Genomic DNA, 18,334 nt, shown 5'->3' on the forward strand with positions numbered 1-18,334 from the left:
GGTGAGGTCACTGCAGCCTTCTCTCTCAAGAGAACAACGAGTTTTTCCAGTCCCGAGTTAGCAGTGCGTAGGCTGACATCTCAGCAGGTTGGCGCTTCTCCTATCCGAAATCTTGTGTCTGTACAGGTGTATCTGTACAGCGTAAAAACAAAGTAATTTCTAGATGAGAAAACCGACTGTACTGAAAATGCAGCCCATCGTTCTGGAACACAACTACAGAAATATTATTTAAGAATTAAAGTGATGTTCTTTGCTGTGAACAGAGATGGCCTCAATGAATGTTCTGTGAAAACAATTTGCTTTAGGCACAGCTGGCTGAAATATTAAAACACACTTTTCTAATAGTCTAAATTGCTGTCTGTTCCATATACACATGCCATTTCTCTTTCTTGCTCTCTCTTTTAATTTTATTTCCTATTTACTGAAGAGAAAATAATCAAAAGTAAAAGGGCTGAGTATCAAGGTCAATATTTGTGTATGCTAGAAAGAACTTGACTAAAAAAATCCAAGATGATAATTGTACTGATTTCAGTATATGAGAAATAGCTGTATTTCAATAGTAGAGATTCCTATCAAACCAAACTCAGTTCACACCATAGCAAAGCATATTTATTTATTTAAAGATCTCAGAAATATTATGACATGGTGAGAGGTTAGCAATGTAACAGTGCAGAATGAGTGTGAATATTTGATCTTATAAATCCTCATCACCCCCACATTATCAATACATTCATTAGCAATGATTTTCACAAATGCCATTGCTTTGTTGAGATTTTGATACTTTTCCAAAGAGGCAAATCATTTTTAAATATCAAATATTTTTAAATACATACAAGGTGTTTTTACAGTGACCCACTTCTGCGTTTTGATGTTTAAATCAAACATTTTGATCAAACAAAAGCCAAAACTTCTAGTCACAATACACAGGACAGCCAGAATATAAGAAAACATAGCAGAAAAGAAAAATAATGACAACAAGAAGAGTAATGCTTATAAAATGTTTTACCTTCTACACAAGCTAGTTCTTGTTCTTCTGTACAAACAATTTTAAGTTCAGTTTAAAATAAAATTCTGAATCAGTAAGTTGTACTGTAAGCCAAAACTAACAACATCTTTGGTGACTCAACATTAAAATTAATTGTATTACTTTGAAGTACCTTTCACAGTAAGCAGAGTTCTGGTAATTGAGCCAAAGAAAGTAATTAAACTTTGAGCAGAAAATCACAGGCAATATTTTTGTCAAGTTGAACTAGGCGTAGACAAATATTCCTGCTTGCTGTATTCATTCTTTCCTTTAAAATGAAACACACTCGCAGGAATTGGTTGAGTAGTCTGTATTTATAAACAAAACAAAACAACAGACTTTGTTTGCTGATTTCAAACAGAGATAGCCTCTCAGCGCTTTTTATTTGCTTTGGAAGGACTTGTATTTGCATGGAAGGACCTGTAACCACTGCCTACAAATCTTAACTCATCACAAAGCAGTTCCATTGGTTTGAGTGTCTTTGTCGTATCCCTGAATCTTATTCACAGATAAACAAACAAAAAAAGGAGCTGAAGTTTTACAAAGATGAAATATTTAGTGAGATAAGGTAATACCTCTCTCAATCTGATTGATGTACTTCATTCAATAAGGAAAATCCTGGGTGGAAGTATAAGCATGAATAGACGCAGCGTGGTTTCCGTAATACTGCATACCTGCATGACATACTGTAAAGTATTTCTTTCAGCTCATGTAATCTATACTACAAATAGGTGAAGAAACAAGTCCGTTAGATTGAAAAGCATTGCAGATGGTGTGAACAGGAACATAGAAAGGAGTCATTATCCCTCTCCACTCAGCATTCCCTACACCACATTTACAATGCTGCGTTCAGTACTAGGGAGCCCAGAACAAGAAAAACCTTGAACTGGGGTGAGGCCAGCACTCCTTGACCATCAGGATGGTGAAGCGTGGCAGAGGGAACAGGAAAGGCTTGTTCAGCCTGGAGAAGATACAGCTTTGGAAGTACTTAACAGCAGCCTTCCATCACTTGCAAAGGAGCTACCAAGGGGATGGAGGCTAGCTCTTCACAGGGGTGCCTGGTGGAGCTGTAGACAATGTAGATAAACAGAAACAAACAAGGCCTTTCCAGACATGAGGACATTCAAGCAGTCTCCAAGCTTGGAGAGTTTCACAACCAGACTAGGGCAACATGAACTGATCTCATGGCTCACCCTTGGAACGCTGGATTACATCGCCTCCTGAGATCCCTTCCAATCTGAATTATTCAGTGAATCTGTAACACAATAAATCTGATAGTCATACCAAATGCCTCTTTCAGACTTTTTTTTTTCACACAAACATGTTTCATATTTCAATACACTTCAGGATGTTTGAGTTGGACAAATATGAACTAGACAGCAAACAGTTCATTGATATGGACTGTTTAATCAGTAAGGGGTCGCAAGTCACAGAAGTTAATATGGGAATCCACCTTTGTTGATATATTCTGCAAGAAATTAAGGTAACTTCTTATTTCTTACTAATCTTATTGACATAGGAATTCTGAAGCCCAGTGCAGTACAGAACAGTAACTTAACTAGGAACATTTTCTAATGAATTTCTAATGAATATGGCACTACTAAATCAAATAACTGATAAAGAACAGATGCCTGAAATCTGTGTTTTTTTCTCTGAATTACGTCCAATGTTCTTGCTGTATTGCTGTTGAAGGAAGAGATGGAGTTGTTCGAAGGCAATATGGAAGTCCTGCATTTTTATTTTGGTCCACAGAATATCATATCTCTCTTTCAGAAAAGCATTACTCCCTTCAGGCCTTTATTTCTTTTCATCAGCATGTGATGAACATCATTCCCACTACATTTCAGTGAAGGTAGAAAGGACTAAATGGAAGCTAGAAATATTTAGGGGTATCATCATACTACAGAAAAGTTGAAAAAACATGATGAGCTTTTTCAATTTCAGGTATAAGATCTTAGGCAGGATATACTTTCCTGCAATTCCCAAATCTATTAGTGATAAAATATCCTCAGCAAAATTAAAGCATGAAATAAAGGTGGTTGTACTTAATCCAGTAACAGATGTCCCACAGAAAAGTTCATGTTCAAGTATGAAACAAGATGTCTTTGGGTGTTTTGGTGTACTGCTAGCTGAAACTAATTCCAAGTTCACTTGCATCTAATGTCAACTCAGGAAGAAGCATGGAATATTTACTTTCCTTCACAACTTTCTGAGCAGACGAGTAAAGAGAAATGCCAAATGGAGAGGAAAATGGTAAACGTGCAACTAGTGATTTACGTCAGCTCCGTTTGAGCTGATTAATGCAAGAAACAGTCATCTAGAGCTGGGATTTGAACTCAGCAAGCATTTGGCATATGGCCACATGTGGTTTTCTGCTCATAACTCCTTCATGCTGCAATATTAGCATTGGATTGCAGGTACTTACTATACATTATAATTTAGTGGTACAGTCACTTGAAAAAGGCCACGTTTAAGGCAGTGCTCGCCTATCTCCTACTTTGTGTTCAGCACAGGCTGTCCTAAAGGCAGAAAAGAGGAAGATAGGCATGAAGAGGGATGCTAGGGGGAACAAATATATCCCTTTTAGTTGGTCAGTCTGGTCTTTCAATTGCCCCACACCGTGTTGATGATGTCTGAGAATTCTTGTAAATGGGGGAAACTCAAGATGGCTGTCTAAATCTTAGAAGGGCAAGCTTGTTTTTAGTTCTTGAGCGTTTTATATTGCTGTACATGTAAGCAATATATGCGATGATTACTCATAACAAAGGTAGGTTTATTTAAGAATACACTGCCTTTGGACTCTAGTCAGAATCAAGATACCAGAAGAAAAAGAAACAGCAGAACAGAGAAACAATGGAGAAGTGCTTTCTGATCTGGGACTGAGAATAAAGAGTCAGGACTGACAGTTTGAGAAAAATATTTTCTGTCTAACAGTCTGCAAGCCCCAAGATTAGGAATTCAGGTTTTTCTTGCATGATTATCTTTAGGCACAGACACTTCTATTTTAACATACCTGATATTTGGGGTACACAACAGTAATGAGTGCATGGACCATGCTGATAAGAGTTGGGCTCACCAAATGCAGGGTTGACCTTCAAACCTTCATATTTTCTCAGTGTGGTAATACTCTTAGCTCTCACAATTAACAAATGTGAGGCAACTACAGTGTTCACACTTTCACCCACTAACAGGTGCTACAGCTAAGGGCCCACAAACATCAGTAGCAGCCACATCAATCAGCTCCTGCAAGCTGCAGCTATTGGTAAGCAGAGGCTGTTTTGGCAGACTTTGGCTCCCTGAGCTTCCAGCAGCACCCAGCCAACCCTCCAGTCTCCTCTGAACACATCCCAGACAGGAGGGACAGGAGCACAAACTGTAGCACTGCTGCCTCAGAGTTCCTCAGACACCAGCATGGCCTCTGCCTCAGAGCTGCTGCACCATGCTCTCCTGTGCAGGATTGAGGGCTGATGATGTACTGAAGTTATCCGATGGGTTTTGCCAGCAAAATACCGTAAAGTCAAACACAGAGTTCTATGGGGTGTATGCTACATTAAGGTGTAATGATGTAGAGCCATCCTGCAGGACACCCAGCCATCAGGCAATCCAGCAAAAGATGAGCTGTGAGGTCTGGAGTACCTGTTCTGCAAGTTGTACTCCTCCTTTCTGCAGCAGTGGACCCAGGTTATGCTGCAAGCCTCTCAGCTGCCTTGCCAGTGACACTGTCACTGCTCAGCTTGCAAAACTTGCAAAGCTCCTAACTTTGTCCATATTTTCAAACTCTAAATACTAATATCTGAGATTCCAATAGTGGACTTTGATAGAGCACTTGCTAGGAAGGTGTATGTACCAGAAGACAAGGTGTTTCAAAACGTTTCTTAAAGCATTTACTATTTCTTCCTTGTGCCTTTGAAGCAGGCAAGAAGGAATCACCCCTGTTCTCAGTGGCTCTGGGAGCATTACCCATCAGAACAGCTTGTCCCCCCCTACAGGGAAATCCCAGCAGGAACTGCCTTGCCAATCTTTATTTCACAGCTAACATTTTATCATTCAGTGAAGCTGTGATTAAAAAAAAAAATATATCTTTTTTCCCCCATATTTCTAATTTCTCAGTTCCATTGCTGAACCAGTGTTTTTATTTTTGCTTACTTATGCTGATCAGAGAAAGAAAAACACCCTCCAAACACCCAAGCTACCTTGAGGTAGATTGAAATACTCTCAAGTAAATAACTATTCTAATTCCTATCAGACACAATCTCAATCTCAGGTCAGATGATGAAGTGCTCTCCAGATTCACAGCATCATTTCTAATAAAATAAGCCACCTTTTCACAGGAAATGTGTGGAAGGGAGCTTAATAAGTATTTCTGCCCTCCATTCTCTATCAGCAGACACATGAACATACACAGAACCAAAAAACTAAGAAGTGGAATGAAACTATTTCAAAACCTGCACCAGACCCCTTCCAGGGTGATGTGGTCAGGAAATTGAACCTAAATCTATGGCTGATGGATACTAAGTCTAGCTATGAAAATACCCTAACTGTTAGAAGATCTATTTGGCAGTCACTTACATGACAGTGTTTCTCTTTTCAATAGCCCAGCTGAATAGAAACAGGCAGTACTAGATAATGTTTATGAGGAATCCTGTCTAAACAGCACTTACCAAATGGAAGTCATCCCCTTTTTCTTTTGTGTGAGAATTCAGGAAATGTTCCCAGAAAAAAACAAACAAACAAACAAACAAAAAAACAACAAATCAAATCCACCATCAAACTACAACAACCAAAATCAACAAATGGAAAAAAGAAAAAGCAAACCATAAACAAACAAATGCAAAAAAGCACGAATAACACCGAACTGTGACTGATTAAAAATAAATTAATAAATAAAATTGCATATTTCAGGAATGTAGAGTAACTAATTTTTACATAAACATGACTTTAAAAAAACCACAACAGTATTAAAGGACATTTTATTCCAAATTGCTACTCTTAAATGTCTGTGCAAGAAGAGCAAAACCTTCTGCTGTTTGTGTCTTACAGAGGATAATAAAGTTGTGCCTTGTCGCACAAATTCATGAAGAAGGTTATTATAGAGGAAACAAACTGTTCAAACATTTTCTTTCTTCTGCTTTTGCACATTTAGTGTAGTATTTATTTAGAAAACCAAGAGCATATGCATTTTTTTTTAAGATTAACACTAATTTTTTTGTAACTGTATTTGCTTCATCACATACCACAGCTTTGAAAGCCTTACAGTTGCAGTCAGGCTTAATAATAACTTACTGCTATCCAGCTGTTACCATAGAGCCCAACTGAGGCATTTTCTTCAATGAAGTTGAAAAAAATATTCAGATTTCTTCTTTATTCAGGCTGGAGGGACAGCAGGTGACTCAAGACTGCAGTGTGACATATAGTGGCTTTACAGGCATCGTTATTTTTCATTCTTTTTAAGACTTCTCTTTATCCAAATATTTAGACAGGTAAATGTAAGCTTATAAAAATAGCAGAAGGAAACAAAATGCCAAAAGAAAATTCTCTGAATAGATCCATCCTGATTGAGATGAGAAATGAAACATCTTGGCTTTTAAAAAAAGGCCTTTGATTCACTTACAGGAACCTTAGGATACCCATGACACTTTTTTCAAGCACACAAAAGCCTTCTGAATGGATGGAGAATAAACATTAGAGGCTGTCGAGTACCCATTCAAATGTATGAATGTCTGTGTTTTAGGAGCTGCTATCATAAGTAGAACAAATTTTATTCACATTCACTAAGTGCTTCTTTAGTTCTACACAAATATCGTGGAACCACGTTATTCTCAGAGAGTATTGCAAAAGAAGAGGGAACAGGCACAGTTCCAACCTGATTCAAGGAAAAATCTCTTCGGTGCTCAAAATCTTTGCTGTGGAATCACCTCCTTAAAAGGATTTGAAACTCTCAGATGAGGCTTTGAGCAGCCTACTTGTACCTGGGGCAGGTGGCTACCTAAAGGCCCTCCCAGCCTGAAGTATTCTATGATTGAAGACATTGTAACAATATAAATGGATGATATAAACGTATGCATATTTGTAAATAATAATAGGAAGCATATAATAGCTAAATTAACTGCAAGAGAACTTCTAAAAGATGTCTAAAATATATTTTAGCCAACCGAGATACAGGTTTATTTCGATCCTTTATGAAGATTTGTATCAGGTTTTTCTTACATCTGTTTTAAACTGGAGAAAGCAAATAGTTTCAGTGATGCTAATGGAAGTAGTGGAAAGCAGATTTAGACTAGAATGAATCTAGACTCTAAAACAGAGGACAGGCTCCCTATGAGGACAGGCTGAGGGAGTTGGGCTTGTTCAGCCTGGAGAAGGCTGCAGGGTGACCTCATTGCAGCCTATCAATACCTGAAGGGAACCTACACCCAGGAAGGGAGTAAACTCTTCAAAAGGGCTGACAACAGCAGGACTAGGGGAAATGGATCCAAGTTGAGGGAGGGAAGATTGAGGTTGGATGTTAGGGGGAAGTTCTTTACAAGGAGAGTGGTTAGGCCCTGGAACGGGCTGCCCAGGGAGGTTGTGGATGCCCCGTCCTTGGATGTGTTTAAGGCCAGGTTGGACGGGGTCCTGGGCAACCTGATCTGAATGTGTGTGTTTGGTGGCCCTGCTAGGCAGGGGGGTTGGAACTGCATGATCCTTGAGGTCCCTTCCAACCCGGGTGATTCTGTGATTCTGTAAAACACAAGTAACAGTTATATATTTATATATGCTTGCCACCGCTTTTTGCTCTGATCTAGTTATAACCAGGAAATTGGAGAAATATGCCTCTGTTTGACTATGATTTCTGAGAAAATACTTAATTTCATGTGGATTTATAAGAAAATTCTTTATGAAGTTTATTATTCTATGCTTTTTGGCATTGTTTTAAATTCTTTTTTTACTAATTTTTATCATTTTTTTAAAAAACTGAAAAAAAAAAGTAATTTGGAACTCAGAATGGCAATGTTTTGAAAACTGTGGATAATGTTGAGCTACAAATCAATATTTACGTAAGAAAATATTTCATATTTCAGGACCTGACAGTGCCATCCTTTGCCTAAAAGGAAAACTCTGCTCATGCCTTGTCTGCAAGTCTCAGCTTGCACAGACATAAAACAAGAATAGGCCCTAAACAGACTGTGAGTATATTACAAAGCACTTAGAATCATAGAATCACAGAATTGCTCAGGTTGGAAAAGACCTTAAAGATCATTGAGTTCAACCACAACCTGACCTTACCACCCTAACTCTAACAGCCCTCTGCTAAATCACGTCCCTGAGCACCACATCCAAACGGTTTTTAAACACATCCAAGGATGGTGACTCAACCACCTCCCTGAGCAGCCCATTGCAGTGCTTAACAACCCTTTCTGTAATGAAATGTTTCCTGATATCCAACCTAAACTTACCCTGGCACAACTCGAGGCCATTTCCCCTCATCCTGTCATCAGTAAGAAGAGATCAACCCCGCTCTCAGTGCAATCACCTTTCAGATATTGGAAGAGAGCAGTAAGGTTTCCCCTCAGCCTCCTCCTCTTCCCCAGACTGAACAGCCCCAGTTCCTTCAGTCTCTCTTCATAGGCCATATTCTCCAAGCCCTTCACCAGCCTTGTTGCTCTTCACCTCCATTCCTTTCTGCACTGAGGTGCCCCAAACTGAACACAGCACTGGAGGTGAGGCCTCACCAGTGCTGAGTGCAGGGCAGGATGACTTCCCTGGTCCTGCTCACCACAGCATTCCTGATCCAAGCCAGGATGCCATTGGCCTTCTTGGCCACCTGGGCACACTGCTGGCTCATGTTCAGCCCACTGCCCATCAGCACACCAAGGTCCCTTTCCATCAGGCAGCTTCCAGCCTCTCCTCCCCAGGCCTGTAGGGTTGCCTGGGGTTGTTGTGACCAAAATACAGGGCCCGGCACTTGGCCCGATTGAAACTCATACAGTTAAACTCATACACCTAGCACTGAAAGGAATGGTTGACATACAATGCTTGCATGGATTTTCTGCAGTTCTTTTCAGTGACATTCACACTGTGAAGCTTTGGGAACCAAAACCTGCATACAACTCTCATCCTTTAAAAAATGTCATGCTTCCATATTAGACTGATACATGCCAAGATTCGGGTGACAGCCACACAGATACAAGACCTGCTGAAAGCCTTGTGCATTCTGCATATGGTCCCAACTGCATTTCTACAGTCTTTAACAATCAGCTCTGCCATTAATCCCTGCCACGGCTACGTGAACTGAGAGCATGTAGCATGGAGCACTTCTCTCCTCCACTTCTCTCCTGCATGCTTCAGCACCACGCTCAAATTATGCAAGCCCGTATTTCAAAGCACAACGTTTTGTCTCCGAGTTCTAACACTGACGTAAAAAATGGCAGTTACGAAACGCACAGCTGCGACATCGCATCTGCAGCGCCCGCCTCGGCACGAAGGGACGGCGCACGGAACGCCCATACGCCGCAGCGCTGTTACCGGGCTCGGTGACGTCACTCCTCGGGGCGTTGCGGAGCACGCGCCGTCGCGGCCCTGCGCGCGCCGTCTCCTTAGGCACGGCGCGGCCGTCCCGTCGTGCCTCGCGGGCCGCGGCGTCCCCTCTGACCTGCGCCCGTCGCTCCCGCATCCGGGCTTCTCGGCGCCACACAGGGAAGATGGCGATCGTGCTCCCCGCCGAGTGGATAAAGAACTGGGAAAAGGGGGGCAGGAACGAGTTGTGAGTGCTGGGGCCGGGCGCGGGAGGGCGGCGGGGCGCCGACGGGCCTCCGGTCTGCGGGAGGGGGAGGGGCGGGGGGCGGGGAGATGGGAGCGGGCGGCAGGACGCGGGGCCGCGGCTCGGCGCTGGGGGACGAAGCCGTGCGAGGGCGGGGGCCGGGCCGGGCCTGCTGCGCGCCGCCGGGCCCGCTGGGCCGTTCTGCCGGTACCGGGCCCGGTTCGGCCGGTCCCGAGCGCGCCCTCCCGCTCCGGGCCGCGCCGCGGCTTCGGGCGCCCCGTAGCGTTCCCGTCTCACCGGCCCCGCGCTGCCCGTCGCCTTAGTGGAAGGCTCGGCCGCCGTTTCGCTCTTTCGGCCTGTTCCCGGCCGCCTGGCGCTCTGCCGCTTCAGTTCAGCCTTGGTAGGGTCGGCCCGTTCCAGTTATCCTAGAGAGGAATCGAGCGCCAGAGGGGCTGGGTGCAGCTTCCCGCATCGATCCACCTGTGCTGTGGGCTTCCTTTTCACGGCCTTCTGTTGCTCACACGTCGTTCACCAGGCTGTCAGTTTTTCTGTTCTGCATCAGTTTCGACGAGGGTGCCCAACTTACTGTGTGCTCTTAAACGATATTTTAGTTTTTCTGTTTCCTTTAGCCCTTTATTATAACTAAAAAAAGCCCTGAGGTTTCAAATATAGGCAAATATTGGGGGATCACTTTATGGGAAACACTCTGTGGTATTTTTGCTCCTTTTGACTTTTTCTTTTGTTCATGTATTTAGATTCAGCAGTTAGGGTGATGATTGGCCTCATGTTTGAGGAGAAAGTTAGTGGGGTAGAGAGTAAACACAGAGGCTCTGCATGAAACTCTGCATTCACCAGACTCTCTGCTTTGTAGTGAAGGGACCTTCTTATGTCTGTGTCACTGCTGTGCTTGAGTTGTGCTGGAGTTAATGTGTTTCTAAGTGTGTGAAACAAGGGCAAAGAAAGTCTGTTCAGTTCCTGAATTTTGAAAAAGAAAAACTTAGGTGTTTAGGAGCTCCTGGATAATGGAGGTTTCACTGACTTTAAAGCATTGACTGCACAACAACAGCTGGAAAATCCTTAGTAAAAAGTCTCTTTATTTATTGCCTGAAGTTGGTTAAACTTCTGTATGAACAACAAAGGTTAACATGTAAGAACATACATACTGATGTCTTTTGAAAGTATGCTAGTAGCACTAATAAAATGTGGTTTTGTATGTGATGTGCATACAGATCCACTTTTTCTTCCTACAGTAGCCCTTGAGTTGTTTTTTGTCTTTTGTCATCAAATAAGATGATGATTTTTGTAACTTCCCTGTTAGGATCTCTGAGGTTGTATGGAGCCTGAGGACAGCAATGTTCTAGTTGATCAGTTAACAGTTTCAACTGAATTCTCAGAATTTGAGCTGTGGGAAGGCTATGGACAAACCTCTTGTGGGTCTTCCTTTCTCCTGCAGCCCTACTTCTTAAATGTGACTGTGAAGAAAGTGTGAACCTCCTATGGGGCAATAAAATTTGTGAAATTCCTCTACTGTGGCCCTTATTCCAAATGAAATACAGTTTCAGACGTGGTGTTAACAGTGGCTTGCAAGAAAAGCCATTAGTTCTAAAGGCAATGTGATTGCAGCTGGATAAGAGTTGTCAGCTTTATGAATGTGAAATATGCATGAAATTATTTTCTAGGCACAAGATAATGCATCCGTAGATGCATCTGTCCTGGAGAACTTTGTAAGAAACCACATTTTCTGGGAGGAACTTTTTGGTATTTAACTTAGCCTTTGTTTTTCCAAAACTTGTCTCCTATTCATTTCTTCTAACTGGATGAAAATAAAACGATTATACTTTCTTTCCAAACCAAAGCACACAAAATATTTTAAAGTGCTAAATTAAAAGGTAAGTAGATGTAGTGATACTTCTTGCTTTACCAAACTGTTTATCTAAAACAAAGACCCAAAAATATGAATTAAGTAGAAATATTTATTTACTGGATTATTTTACAGGATCTGATTAGGTCAGCCTGAGTTGGTATTTTGGCAGTGTACTGAAAAAAGTAAATGATTTGCCTTTAGTGTTTTGGCTTGCACTGCAGTTACCAACGAATGCTAAAGGTGGTTGCTGTTATGTGTTCTTACACGGTCCTGAGATGTGTGGCAGTGCTCTGCCTATTCTGTAAGATGTACAGATTTAAAATATGACTGTAGTCTTTTGGAGGTTCTGTTAGTAAAAAATAAATAAATAAAAAGTTACTTGAAAGTGAAATACAGAGTCGTTCCTAAGGAAGTGCAGTAGTAAAATCAGTTTTTTGACTGACTATCTTCTATATTTTCTTTCACTCCCATGGGAAATAGTGAACTTATTATTTCTGATATGATCCCTTTGTCCTCATGGTTTGGTAGCGGTCAGAACCCCAAAGATGAGGGTTTTGTGTGTCCTGAGAAGTCCCAGGTGAATAGGTGAGGTGGCATTCTGGAGCCTGCAGAGTGGAGGCCGTGCACTTCTTGGGCACTGTTGAGCTCTTCTAATTTAATTAACCCAGTGACCAATGTGTAATAATGTCTGATATGGATACATGAATGTAGACCACATACCAGTTTTGAGGTTTTTTTAGTTACCAAAGCTAGAGGTTTGTCACAAAGTGCTCATCACTTGTCTTCTTTTTGTTCAGATCCTTCTCTGTCTAAATACACATTATTTAAATTCTGCAGAAATCTTAATTTCTGCCAGGTAGTGTGGAGATTGAGTTGGCACGTGTGAGTGACTGGCTTATAGGATCCTATCTATTTGTGTATGTGTATACAGTCCTTTTGCATGGACGCTGTATTGTTTTCTGTAGCGCCTTCCACAGCAAGGTGCTGGTGTACGGCTGTAGTGAACAGAAACGTAGAGAACAGACGTGCAATGGCAAGTGCTTATGGGATTGCTCTTGCTTGTTGGTGTTTTTTGTGTGTGACAGATCAAACAGACTGAAGAGAGAAGCAGGACTTTAATAGCGCGCTCAGCTGGCCATTTATGCAGTATGTTAAACTTCATGATGAACTGAAGAAGCTCAATGTTCAGTGAACTTGAGATTTTGAGACAAAGTCGTTCTGGCCCTCCTACAGTGTTTGTTGCTCTGTGTGCGTGAGGCGTGTCATAAGGTTGAGTAGCAATTAGAGGGCTGAGAGTCAGGAAAGCAGGCTTCAGTTGTAGTTTGGCCATCCTAGCTGCAAAATGCCATTGTTTGTGTTTCAGCTCAACAAAAGAGCTGCCTGCATCAGTGGAGTTCTGCGTGTAGTCAATATTTGCAGACACGTGCACTTTATGATAACTTCTGCCTTATGCTATGTGTGAGAGTGTAACTGTGTGTATGTAGGACGTTGTGTGTGAACTGGGAGGCTGAGGTCCAACTTCTGGCTCTGTGCAAACTTGTGTTGAGCACCTGCAGAACTTTGGAGCTGCTGTTGTTTAAACAAACGCAGCCCATCTTCAACCAAAACAACTTTTTTTTTTTTTTTTTTACATTTTTTTTCAGCAGTGATTCTTTCTGTTGTTGTGTTTAGATGTTTATTTCCTGGCTTATTCTGTACTCAACTTGCAGTTTGGGTTTATTACCTTGGTTATACTCAGGTGGAATGTAGTAGGATAGGGAAGTTCCACATCCTAAACTTGCAGAAATGAACCAGAGTGAAGTTAGAGTTGTAAACCTTTTGATGTTTGGACTGTTGAACTGAAAGCTGGACCTGGTAAGTTTCCATTTTCTGGGCTTTAAGTGGGAAAATATTGTTTCTTTTTTTTTTTTTTTTTTTTTTTTTTTTTTTTTTCTTGGTTGGTAAATCATACAGATATTGATGGTTTGGAAGGGCTGATGTTTTAATTTTTTTAACTTCTGTACTCAGCTAAGACTGGGTAACTAACATCATGGCTTTTTGGTACTGGATGGGGGGCTTCTGCCTTGTCTTCCTTCCTTACTGCTCCCTTTATTCTGGTGTTTGACTTCTTGATAAGCTGATAATTCTGTAGAATTGGAGGTTTCACCTGACTGTTACTTGTTTTCAGAGCTTAAAAACGATTCCTTCATTCACACCTTGTGTGTGGAGTAGCTATCAAAATTTTAGATCTGGCGTGAGTTAAATTGTCATTGAGAATGGCTGAAAAAAACCATCCTTGCTTCAGAAAGAAGTGCATTTAGCATTACCATTTACAGCTTGTGAAACACAGAATATTGTCCGTTTCTTTGCACTGTCTTTTCTGGTAGTTTAGGATTGTATTTCGTTTTGTGCAATAGCGTTAGAGATGTCATTGCCCTGGCGTCGCTTTTTGCTCAGGTTGCGTATTTCTTATGATCACATCCTGCTTCTGTGTAAAACCATGTTCCAGTCGTCTTTAGAGGGTAAATATGCCTTGCTTAATATTATTCTTTGATTGCTGGAGCAGTGGTTTAGTCTTGCTGGAGAGGTAACAGTCTGTGCAGGATACAAATAGGAGTGATGGATTGCTACCAAGTGCTTCTTTGTGATTTATTTTTCCATAATGAGACTCTGTAGCAGTAGTACTTACTTGCCTTGTTAGGTAATGTGAAAGAATTGGTCAGGTAGGAGGCTGTAGACTTAGGATTTATGTAGGAATACAATGTAACTCTGTTGCTGCCTTCAGTTTGTTCTTATGGAAAGTTCTGGAAGAATGGTAAACTTGACTGAAAACTTGCAAGTGTGAATAAGGTTATTGGAGGACATCTTTGGTGGCTGTAGTAAAGGAGGTAAAGCGCCACCTCTTGAGTGCTGATGCTCGTTGAGGTGAAGCTGCTTTTGCAGCCTCCTCCTGGAGTGAAAATTGTAATGGAAGATAAAGCCCTTGGAAGTTTGGGTTGCATGTCTGTGTCTAAGCCTTCAGTGTCATGTAGCCTGCTATTGCAGCATTCGTTTCATAATGCAGGGAGCTAGAATTTTGTTTTGTGGCCCAGTCTGTACGGTGTTTGGTGTGCTGCTTACATATGGCTGATTTGCTTAAGGAGTGACTTTGGCAGTGACCAAGAAAACATAACACAACAGAACAGGCCTTTGCAGCCTGTAGTGAATCCTCAGTGGTTACAGCATGTACTTGGAGATAGAGTCTGTTTTATTCTTGCTAAAGCACTGTGTAAGGAAATCATGTTTGTGTTGGTTAAAAATTACTGGTCAGAATTTCCTGTGAGTGAAGCATGAAGATCCCATTCTGTATGTGATGTATTAGGAGCTTTGTGTTTCTTTGCTCTTCCTTTACTTTCTCCTGTGAATTAGTGCGTGTGAAAGCCAAAATGTACGTAGGCACTTAAACTGCCTTGAATTAAAATTATTTTAGCCACAACAACAACAGCCCTGAAACATTTGTGGGTTATCTAACACTAATTTCCTAATATCTAGCTGTTTTTAAATAGTGTTAATATTTTCTTTACTACAGTTTGCAACTGTGTCGCGCTCTCAGTGAAGACAAAAGCCATGACAGCCTCACTTTCAGAGGTGAGTTGTGTTCGTTTGTTTTCCTTTATCTTTGAAATTAAAATTCCAGGTTTTTTTAAATTCTTGCTTTAGGAAATCTTTGAAATGTAAAGGAGAAGTTTTGATGCGCTCTGCAGTGGCTGTGCTCGTGGAAAGCACTATTTATTGAGCCAACTGCATGCTGCAATTGCAGGTTGGAAGCGTGGAATTCTAACATTTCTTGTACGTCAAAATTATAGCAACGCTGCAGTTGTTTTTTTAAAGAACACTCCCTGACGAGCTGACCGCAGCTGTTTTTGCAGCCACCACATTTGGCATTGCAAGATTTTTCTCAGATGTAATACCTGTGCTTAATATTTCAGTATAATGTAAGCTTTTGTAAAATCGTTTCCTTCAGTTGTGGCAGACTTTTGTAATAATTGAAGTCCTTCTGAGGCATTTCATTCCTGTTAAGTTTTCTCTTTCTGAAAGATAAATAGTTTTTGATGGCATACGTGTTATGAGATAAGAAAATGTTCTGAAATAAAACCCAATGCCCATGTGAATTATAAGCTAAAGGTGTCTGTTTAAGTCAACAGCAAAGATTCAAGTCGTTATGCTCACTGAAAACTGCAGTTTTTCATCCTGTTTTACTGTTATTCAGTAAACTCATGAGAATAGATAGTCTTTGACTTTCTCCTTTGTGAAGCTGTAGACATTGATGGTCAACTCCAGTCTTGTCAGAATCAGTAAAATAATCCCTCTCTTATGAAGAGCTGTGTCCCTCTTTACATGTCAAGTGTCTCAAGTCTACAGCAATATCATACACATCCCTGGCTTTAGAATGTAGGCCAAGAGGTACCTAGTTTGTGCTTCAATAATGTGCTTTCTTTTGACAGATATCCAGCAGGCTTTGTATGAGCTTTCATCTCATGTTGTGAGAGGAAACTTAAAGCATGAACAAGCTTCTGGTGTTCTTGCTGATATTATAGTAAGTTTATATTTGTATTGATTTGCTTATTGAAGTTTTAGTCTGTTATGAAATCTGAATGAAGATTAAGATGGATGGTATTCAAGAAGATAGTTTTTCATGTCTGAAAACTTGTCAAATCCTTTTTCTTCATTTCTGTCACTTGAAATACATACAGGTTGTCAGCATTTCTGTTTTTCTGGCTTTTGTGGTGAGTGGTTATGTTCATGTTAGCATAAATTACAGATTAGGTAATTTAAGGCTATGTGGAGACTAAAGTTTTTTGTAAATGCTAGAAATAGGTTTAACTGCTTATGCAGCATGCCAGTCATGCCACCTACCTTTTTTTTATTTATATATTTGTGTATCAGCAAGCTTGCTTACTGTTCTACAGCTGAGATGGCCAGGTCCCATGATCACCTTAGAAACAGTGTTCCTGTTTGATGCTGCAGTGTTTGTGTATATTGAGATATGTGCATGGTGTATGGAATAGGTACATTAGGTGCATTTCATCTGCGTGCACAGGCATGCATAATGAAAATAAACGTCATAATTGTAAAGATCCTCTCCTAAATCTAGAGTGCAAACCCTTTAATCTTTTGTGTATGACACGTTTATTGTAGAAGGTACTGGAAGTTGCAGGATGGAAAAACAGGTTTTCTAGAAAAGCTTTAGAGCTGCATGATTTTTTTTTTTTAATTATAAACTCTCACTTATCTGCAACTCTCTTGCTTTAAAACTTGCCGTGATTGCTATTCATTTGAGACTTTGACATGGGCAAATATGCCTAAGAGCTCATTCTCCCTGTTACTTATTCCTGGACAAACGCAGGTGTGTGATAGGGAGAATACCAAGTACTCATGGGTAACTTAAGAAAAACACACCCAGAATTGGTGCTGGTTTGATGGCAGGTTTAATGCTGCGAGTCAGTCACCCCATCTTGGATATCAAGTGGGAAGCTGTTCAAAGGTAGGATGTTCCTTTAGGGCAGCTGTTAGCTGGCATTGCTGTTTTTTGAAAATACTTAATTGGCTGCTGGGGTGTAAGTTCTGCAGTTGTAACGTGTGCAGGATGACGTATATGAAAGTGTGTGTATGCACACTGTTATTAGTAGCAAATAATCCTACATTAATGTGGTATCAATTATTTTACAGTCTTGAAATCTTAAATGCCCAAATTACATTCTCACTGTTTATTGTTACTGTGCATATTACTATGCTATGCACAATTACAGAGGCATATGCAGTGAATTGTGTGTGGCTCTTTAAGAAAATTGTTGTGAGTTTTTGTAAAGACTGAACTTTTTTTGTTTGATATTCCAGACTGAGAGAATCACTGGGGTGAGGGGGCGGGGGGAGGGAAAGCATATATTTTTCTTTCTTAATGTGCACACGCCTGTATTCTTCCCCTCCTTTCTCCCACATGGTTCATAAGCAAAGACAGAACTTATTTCTAGAAATCAGTTGCTATGCACACATAGAAATGAAAGAAATTGATTAGTGGTAGAAGATCCCTTTCAGATTTTAAATGTCTAATATGTATGTAGATTTGTCTGTCAGGGAGTTCTTTCAGATGTTTCCCAAATATTCTTACTGGGTCTTTTGGTGCATCTTCTCTGCAATCAGTAATTATTTGCTATTTATGTATTGTTGAATGGGCCACTTCATTTAATAACGCATTATTAATCTGAATGTTTTGATCAAATATTCTTTTATGCAGTAGAGCAAGGATTTTCAGTGTACATGTTGTAAATTCTGTATTTACTATGTGTTCTTCTTTTTCCTCATTAGGAGTTTCGTGAGGACATGCCTTCCATCTTAGCTGATGCATTCTGCATATTAGGTAAGCTGTAAGCTTCCTTTCCATGCTGTGACAGATTTGAAGAAATACGTTTTGTACTTTTAGTTATTCATTTCTGCAGGATTTCTTACTTGATCTGCAAAGCGTGACTTAAAATTACAAAATGTGTTCATTCTTGTTCAGTGCTTCTGTACCTAAGTGCTTAACGTCTTTTTATTCTGCTTTGTTCAGTTATAGTTTCTAGATATCTTTACCTACTAAGGGGAGTGGAAATGGCTCTGCCAAGAGAAATTAGGGGAGGCGGCTCGTAAGAGAGCTGGGTGCCAGTTAGTGCAGCCAGTGACAATCAGTTGCATTCCTGCTGTGCCATCT

General features: G+C 40.7%; 1 protein-coding gene across 4 annotated transcripts in view; it reads left to right on the forward strand.

Moving 5' to 3' along the window:
• Window positions 1–9,627: 9,627 nt before the first annotated feature.
• Window positions 9,628–18,334, forward strand: part of THOC2 (THO complex 2) — a 51,674-nt gene continuing 42,967 nt past the window's right edge. For all 4 annotated transcript variants that reach the window (XR_006169971.1, XR_006169970.1, XR_006169972.1 and 1 more), the window contains exons 1-4: window positions 9,628–9,767; window positions 15,176–15,234; window positions 16,092–16,183; window positions 17,953–18,004. Coding sequence is in view for 1 of the 4 variants with exons in the window: in XM_042824836.1 (XP_042680770.1) it covers window positions 9,706–9,767; window positions 15,176–15,234; window positions 16,092–16,183; window positions 17,953–18,004 (265 nt within the window). In the remaining 3 variants the exon portion in view is untranslated. The remainder of the gene's footprint in view (window positions 9,768–15,175; window positions 15,235–16,091; window positions 16,184–17,952; window positions 18,005–18,334) is intronic.

Source organism: Centrocercus urophasianus, unplaced genomic scaffold (assembly GCF_019232065.1).
Source record: "Centrocercus urophasianus isolate 14NV4802_14NV808 unplaced genomic scaffold, USGS_Curo_1.0 seq_24, whole genome shotgun sequence".
In the NCBI taxonomy this organism is placed as follows: domain Eukaryota; kingdom Metazoa; phylum Chordata; class Aves; order Galliformes; family Phasianidae; genus Centrocercus; species Centrocercus urophasianus.